General features: G+C 42.3%; 1 protein-coding gene across 1 annotated transcript; it reads left to right on the top strand.

The window, feature by feature from the left end:
* The first annotated feature begins 408 nt into the window (after positions 1-408).
* LOC116682007 (zinc finger and SCAN domain-containing protein 31-like) lies at positions 409-7,280 on the top strand. Its single transcript, XM_032509698.1, has 2 exons — positions 409-512; positions 7,014-7,280. Exons 1-2 carry the CDS (start codon positions 441-443, stop codon positions 7,278-7,280), a joined length of 339 nt encoding a protein of 112 aa, XP_032365589.1. The 5' UTR covers positions 409-440.
* Positions 7,281-7,349: the final 69 nt, after the last annotated feature.

Here is a 7,349-nt window from a genome sequence, read left to right as displayed (position 1 = left end):
GAGGAAGAGGAGGAGTATGTGGTGGAGAAGGTTTTGGACCGCAGAGTGGTGAAGGGAAGAGTAGAGTTTCTGCTGAAATGAAGGGGTTCTCAGAGTAAGTATGAGTCTAGAATATTAATGCTTGGTGTTCTTGGTCCTGAGATATATAATATACTTACATATTGCAAATAAGTGTCAGCATGGTATCATGCCTCAAAGTTGAAGGTTTGGTATTTTGACACTACGTTGCAGACCCACAAATAACCTTACAAGATGGCAATAGAAAAATAGATAACCTTAGAAATAGAAAAAAGGAATAACAGGAATGATAATTAGAGTGAGAATGGATTGTCTAAAAACAAAGTGTGAGGAGATGTTCTTCTGTCTGCACTCACCTTTCCAGTGAGGATAACACATGGGAGCCACAAGACAACCTGGACCTAGACCTTATCACCGAGTACATGCAGAGACACAAGGAGACGGAGGAGAAGAAGAAGAAGGAGGGCAAGAGGAAAGATGTCAGGGAGGAGGAGGTGAGTGAAGGAAAGACGGTAGGGCTGCACAATTAATCAAATTTTAATCGCAATCGCGATTTTGACTTCCCACGATCAAATTTACATGATCGAGCAATTTTTTTTCAAAGCGTAATTTCATACAACGCTCCGGGATTTTTTGCAAAGCCCATCTACCGCTACTATATGATCAGTTGTTCCCTGCACCGGGAAGCTTAGTTTCTAGATGTAGACATTCACAGAGGACAGAGTAACGGGAGGAAAACTCAACATATAACAATTGGTTATACATCGGTCTCAAGGTTGACCAGTTTACCAGTAAACGCAACACTTTGTCCCATCTGTTGTTTTTCAGACAACAGCAGTGCCCAGTGCTAGTCGGTGCTAGTTAGCGTCTGTTAGCTGTTAGCTCCTCTAGGACGCACCGGTGCTAATGTCCTCGCATCCGCTGCAATGTTGTTATACGGACATGGTTTAATTTAACGTTACATGACCCATTTCTTCTGTAAAGCCGTGCCTGTGTTGGATTGAGATTTATTCTTTGCGGCTAGCCTGGTCCAGAGCAGGCTAACAGGCAGGCTAAAATTAATCCTGGAGTCTCACGTGTCAAATCAGCTGCCGTCTGATCCGAAATAAACGTTATAACCAGTTATCACCGTTTTGAATGTCATTGATATTTAGAAAAACATTTTGTCACCAAAAATCTATCTTTATTGCCAATAAATTAAACATAACAGGCAAAATCATTAGGCCTACATAAAATTATGTTACAGAACCATTATCAACTCTTAGAACCATAACTAACATGTCACACACAAAAAGGCACTCATATGTCTAATATAAGTGCACCCCCCCCCCCCCCCCCCCCTCATATTTCATCAGTGTCCCATATCAAAACCAACAACAATATACAACTGCATGAACAGGAAGTAATTACAAATGATTACAATAAAACAGAACCAATGCAATAATGAATGGGTACAACATGAACATATGATTTAAGAAACGTCTGCTCGTTTTTCAGCCCCAAAGTGGATCAGCTGCAAAGAAATGTGGGATTGTTGTGCTAATCAACGTAACGTTAGCATTGCAAGCTAGCGATTTAAAAAAAGTTTCAGTTAGGATCATGGTTGCAAGTATATATGTACAGGACTGTATAGACAATAAAACAAGACTGTCGTAATTTTTAAATCAATGATTTAAGCCAAAAATACTTACATTTATGCGTCTCTCTGGTCGATGCGGCAGCCATTATTGCCTGTTGCACCATGTCTATCCTACCCCTCGGTTTCAAGTATGCTCGCGTTCTCCCTAGATTTTTTCTTTCACTGTCTATGGTTTCTAGGGCCATGCACCCCTTAGCCCTCGATCACAAAACGTATTGGGACACCACTATGTCCCGCGTGAACGCGCAAAAACAAGGGGAAGGGGTAAGACAGAAATGAGATACAGCCTAAGCCTAGAGTCCTTAGGGTCCATTTCCCCAGGAACATAATTCTCTCTGCTGACTTTTAAGGCAAAGGCCAAATAATAATACATTGTATTTATATAGTGCTTTACATGGTAAGCTACTCAAAGACACTTTACAGTAAAACCAGCACATTTATCACATAAAAACAGAAACATGAAACTAGCATATTTAAAGTAATTAAAACACAGTGTAGCCCACAACTTTGGAAAAATGTGGAGTGACTATAGGCTAAGTAGATCATTTTACATCCTCACACATTCAGTCGGGTCCGCTATGTTGGGCTTTTTCTCTCCGTTTGATAAGAGCCGTATTTCCCTTCCTGCATATTATATTCTTCCCTCCTCGTTACTTTCTATTAGAAGCTGCTGCTCATTGGGTGAAACATATGGCGCATGCGTCTTCTCCATCTCTGCATCAGTAAATCTGTGATCGATATCGTGGTCTATTTAAGAAAAGCCGTGAACGTGCACTTATCCTGGCTATCTACACCTGGCTGGACATAGCTCCACCTGTTCATCCTGGCTCGGCAAACGTGCAACCGATTAAGCCGCGATTAGCAGATCACACTAAGTCAAGCTGCTCTTTTTCTTATCCTGGATATCTTTATTCTACTTTTGTGCAACAGGCCCCGGTCTAGACCGGACTCTGGGATGTTATTTACAGAAACCCAACAATTCCCACCAAGAGCAAGCACTAGGTGACAGAGGCAAGGATACACTTCCTTTAAGAGGCAGAAACCTCGAGCAGAACCATGGCTCAGGGTGGGGGGCATCTGCCTCGACCGGTTGGGAGAAACAGACAGACAGACAGACATGAAGAATTTTAGCAGAGGGTGTAGAGCAGGAACATGGAGGCAGCAGGTGACTCCAACCACAGATCCAGAGCCAGAAACACCTGCAGGAAGAGAGAGGAGGAGAGATGAGAGGGGCGAGAAAACACAAGACTCCAGGAAAGAGTTGTTACAGAGTTAGTAACATGCATTAATGGGATGAGGTTGCATACAGATGGAGAGAAGGAGGAGGAGAGAGGTGCTCAATGTAGGGCTGCACAATTAATCGAATGTTAATCGCGATCACGATTTGGACTTCCCACGATCAAATTTGCGTGATCAAGCGATTATTTTTTATAAAGCGTCATTTCATTGAACGCTCCGGGTTTTTTGCAAAGCCAATCTCCCGCTCCATAAAGCCGTCTGCTCATGAGCCAGTCAGAGTAGTTCACTGCACCCCGTGCAGCTAAGTTTCTAGATGTAGACAGTCACAGAGGACAGAGTAGCGTGAGGAAAACTCAACAGATAGCAGTCGGTAATACGTCAGTCTCAAGGTTTACCAGTTTACCAGTAAACGCAACACTTTGTCCCATTTGTTGTTTTTCAGACAACAACAGTGACCAGTGCTAGTTAGCGTCTGTTAGCTGTTAGCTCTTCTAGGACGCACCGGTGCTAATGTCCTCGCATCCGCTGCAATGCTGTTTATATGGATATGGTTTAATTTTGCGTTACATGACCCATTTCGTCTGTAAAGCCGTGCCTGTGTTGGATCTTTCTACGCTCTCTCGTCCTACTCTCTCTCCTCTTACTCTCCGCGGCCCGCCACACAGCGGCCGCCGGTCCACACTTCTGATGTATGTCTACAGTTTTAATTTTTCATTAACACAGCTGTATATTGTTAAGTATGAGGGGGCAAACCTGTATTTGTACCAGTGTTTCCGCGGGTAACTGTTATCGCGGCCGCTACGGCGAAGAACACAGAAGAAGTTTTTGAATGCAGCTAACTTCAGTTGGTAGAGTCACAGCGTGGGAGACGGAGCTGCTGTACCGAAGCCTGGACCAGGACCAGAGATGTGACCCATGGCCAGAATATCATAGTTCATAAAAATGCAGCGCAGTGAAGATACAGACGTTTAATACACACGACGTGTGTATCCGCCGTTCGACCCGTGCTGGACCTGTTCATAATGAGTCAGCCATCTCTCTGTGAGTAGCGTCCATCACACTCCCTCTCGCAGTTATAAATAGCCTATGTGACAATAAAATTTGTTTTGGTTAAAATCAACAAATAATCGTGAGAATAATCGCGATCAAAATTTTGATCAAAATAATCGCGATTATCATTTTGGCCATAATCGTGCAGCCCTAGCTCAATGCATCATGGGAAGTCCCCCAAAAGTCTAGGCCTATAGCAGCGTAACTAAGGGATGGTTCAGGACTCTCCTGAGCCAGCCCTAACTATAAGCTTTATCAAAGAGGAAAGTCTTAAGCCTACTCTTAAATGTGTAGACGGTGTCTGCCTCCTGAACCCAAACTGGAACCTGGATATATCAATCCAAACTTTATTAACACACAGAGAGCGTAACCATGGTAATGCAGCAGGGGAACTTAGACACAGACATGCAGTGAACGATGCTTCTGGTTTTACTTAGCTCGCTCCACCATGGCGCCTTACTAACTCACTCACTCTGTCTGTTGATATACAAATGCAGATCAATGGAGATGCATGTAATTTTGGGGGGGGCTGTATGAGGCCACCTTCCTTTCGACCAATCATTACATCTTTGTATGTAAAACCTTTACATACAGTTGTGTTCATAATAACAGCCGTGTTTTTAAAGAAGTGAATAATGCTCAAAATCCTTAGAATAGCTTTTAATTCCATAATACCAATGCATTGGGAACACTGGCCGTTGATTTCCAAATCAAAACATGACCAACATGGATCAAGTTTGTGTTAAAAAAAGAGAGGAATATTAGCAGTATTTGCATTTTTCTTTACAAACTCAAATGTGTACTATTTAAACTGAAAAATGTGTCAGGGTTTGAATCCCTGCACTAATATTTAGTTGCATAACCATTATTTCTGAGAACCGCTTCATATCTGTGTTGCACGGAGTCACCTGTGAACAGGTATTCCAGCCCAGGACCATTGAACTACATCCCATAATTCCTCTGCATTACTGGGTTTGGCCTCAGTAACAGCATTTATGATGTCACCCTACAAGTGTTCTCTGGGATTGAGGTCCGGGGGTTGGGCTGGCTGCTCCATAACATCCATCTGGTTCATCTGGAACCAAGACTTTGCTCCTTCCTGGTGTGTTTGGGTCCTTGTCTTGTTGAAAGACCCGTTTCAAAGGCATTTCCTCTTCAGCATAAGGCAACATGACCTCTTCAAGTATTCTGATGTATTGAAACTGATCCATGATCCCTGGTATGTGATAAACAGGCCCAACACCACAGTATGAGAAACATCCCATAACCACCATGCTTTACTGTCTTCACAGTGGACTGGGGCTTGATTTCAGTGCAGGGGGGTCGGAGGACAAACTGTCTGTGGCTCCTAGACCCAAAAAGAACAGTTTCCCTCTCATCAGTCCCCAGAATGTTGCTCCATTTCTCCGTTGGCCAGTCAATGTGTCCTTTGGTTGTTTCCCACGTTGTTGCAAGCATTAAATCTTTATAAACATGCACAAGCAGCACATCATTTGAAAGCTTAAAGTCTCATGATTCCATCAAGCCCACACAGAAGCAATAAGGTGACTCACAGCGGTTATAATCATGTTATGAAGTAAGGAAACAGAGAAAGATTTGAGTCTAAGTTGAGTGTTTTCCAACCTGTCTTCTTGTGTCTTTAATCAAGGCGGTGAAAGATCGCCAAAAACTTTTTTTCCCTTCATCGCCAACTCTCCAAGGTATTAGAATATCCAAGCTTTGTAATCCAAAATGAGCTGGTCCCCTCACAATCTTGTAGTTTCTAGCCAAGTTTCGACGTGGAGAAATCTAGATAGATCATCATTTCTGGGTTTTGACAGCTTGTAGCTTATTCCCTCGGCGCGCTACGAAGTCACTCCGTACACCACCAGACTCTCTGGCTTCTGCAGATTTTACTTTGTTCCCAGCCAATCGCTTCAGTCTAACCCGAGCTGTCCCTGAGACAAGCCTATCAAGTTCCACAGTCCCCATTGGGCCCACGTGGGAAGGATTGACAGTTTTTCCTTCCAGTTAGAAGTAGAGGTTATGAAACCGGGCTCCCTGTGTAGCCAATAAGCAGACGAGTTGACGATACCAAACATGACCAGAAAATATTAACCCTGTGATGGCTCCAGCTGTGTCAAAGCAAAAATATGGCCTTCTTTCACCATTTCATCAATTTATAATTACTTAATCCTATAAATGTATGTATGTAGTTATTTCAGGTATGTGTGTGAGTGATGTGGATGTGTTTTTGTGTTTGAGAAGTTTTGTATTTTGCACTTTTTTGGCTTTTTTGGAAATAGGAAAAACGCACAGACATATCTGTATAAATAAATTTATATAAAATCCATTTAATGAGTAAAATTTTTCTGGATTTTTTCTGTTCTAAGTTTAGACATATGGCTACGGTACTATTTTTGGATATAGCCCATGTAATATGCTTACAGTAGTGCTTTTTATTAATTTTACAGATGATTTACTTGGACGTAAATAGAAATTCTCTATTCTAATCTCTTTAGCTCTGTGTCAGTACGGCCTAGTGTCACAATGCCACTAGAAACAACAAATTGAGTGTTAATTTTCCAATAACCTCAGGGTCATCCCAGAGGGCAGAAGAATGTGGGAAGTGCATCACTTTTTGGGGGGTAAAAATGTAGGTGAGAAAAGTGTTTCTAAAGAGGTTAAATATGTATGTATACAGTATATAGATTAAATATGGGCCATAACTGACAGATACCAGTGAAAGGTAAAAAATCGGTGGGAAAATGTTACATTTACAACTTTCCCAGCACTAAAAATCCCGGATTATCCCCCATGTGTTACCGGCTGGCTAAAGGCTGGCAACAAAATGGAGGCCACACATAAATTGATCAAAAGTAGTTTATTTACCACAAACTAATAAACACTGGATGTTACATTTCCCATACTGCAACTCCATAATAGTGATGTTGGCAAATAATTAAAGGTAATGCATCTGTCAAACAATGTTCCATAGACATGCTCTAAATGTTGTTTCTAGTTTAAGATAGAGCTCTACAGCATGGCATCTCACTAACTCACTCTCTTGGTTTTTCTCTGTTGGTAGAAACGGAGAGGAAGAGGAGTCAGACGTCACCGCTGTCAGCACTGTGACAAATCCTTCCCATCAGGATATTTAAAGATTCATCTGAGAGCTCACACTGGAGAGAAACCGTACAGCTGTGATCAATGTGGGGTGGCTTTCACAGCACAGGGTTCCCTAAAAACACATCAACGCATTCACACTGGAGAGAAACCTTACAGCTGTGAACAATGTGGGGCAGCTTTCACAGTACAGGGTTCCCTAAAAAAACATCAACAATTCACACTGTAGAGAAGCCGTACAGCTGTGAACAATGTGGGGAAACCTTTTCTCGTAGTAGCTACCTTAAAAAACACCATC

Source organism: Etheostoma spectabile, unplaced genomic scaffold (assembly GCF_008692095.1).
Source record: "Etheostoma spectabile isolate EspeVRDwgs_2016 unplaced genomic scaffold, UIUC_Espe_1.0 scaffold00018782, whole genome shotgun sequence".
Classification (NCBI taxonomy): Eukaryota; Metazoa; Chordata; class Actinopteri; order Perciformes; family Percidae; genus Etheostoma; species Etheostoma spectabile.
The sequence above is the reverse complement of the archived record's forward strand: the minus strand, read 5'-3'. Positions and strand labels throughout refer to the sequence as shown.

What these genes read in the sequence shown, in the direction of transcription:
- LOC116682007 (XM_032509698.1), top strand. Translation starts at nt 441, where the DNA reads ATGCAGAGACACAAGGAGACGGAGGAGAAGAAGAAGAAGGAGGGCAAG. An exon ending in AAGATGTCAGGGAGGAGGAG is followed by an intron (nt 513 to 7,013) that starts GTGAGTGAAGGA and finishes CTCTGTTGGTAG; the next exon opens with AAACGGAGAGGAAGAGGAGT.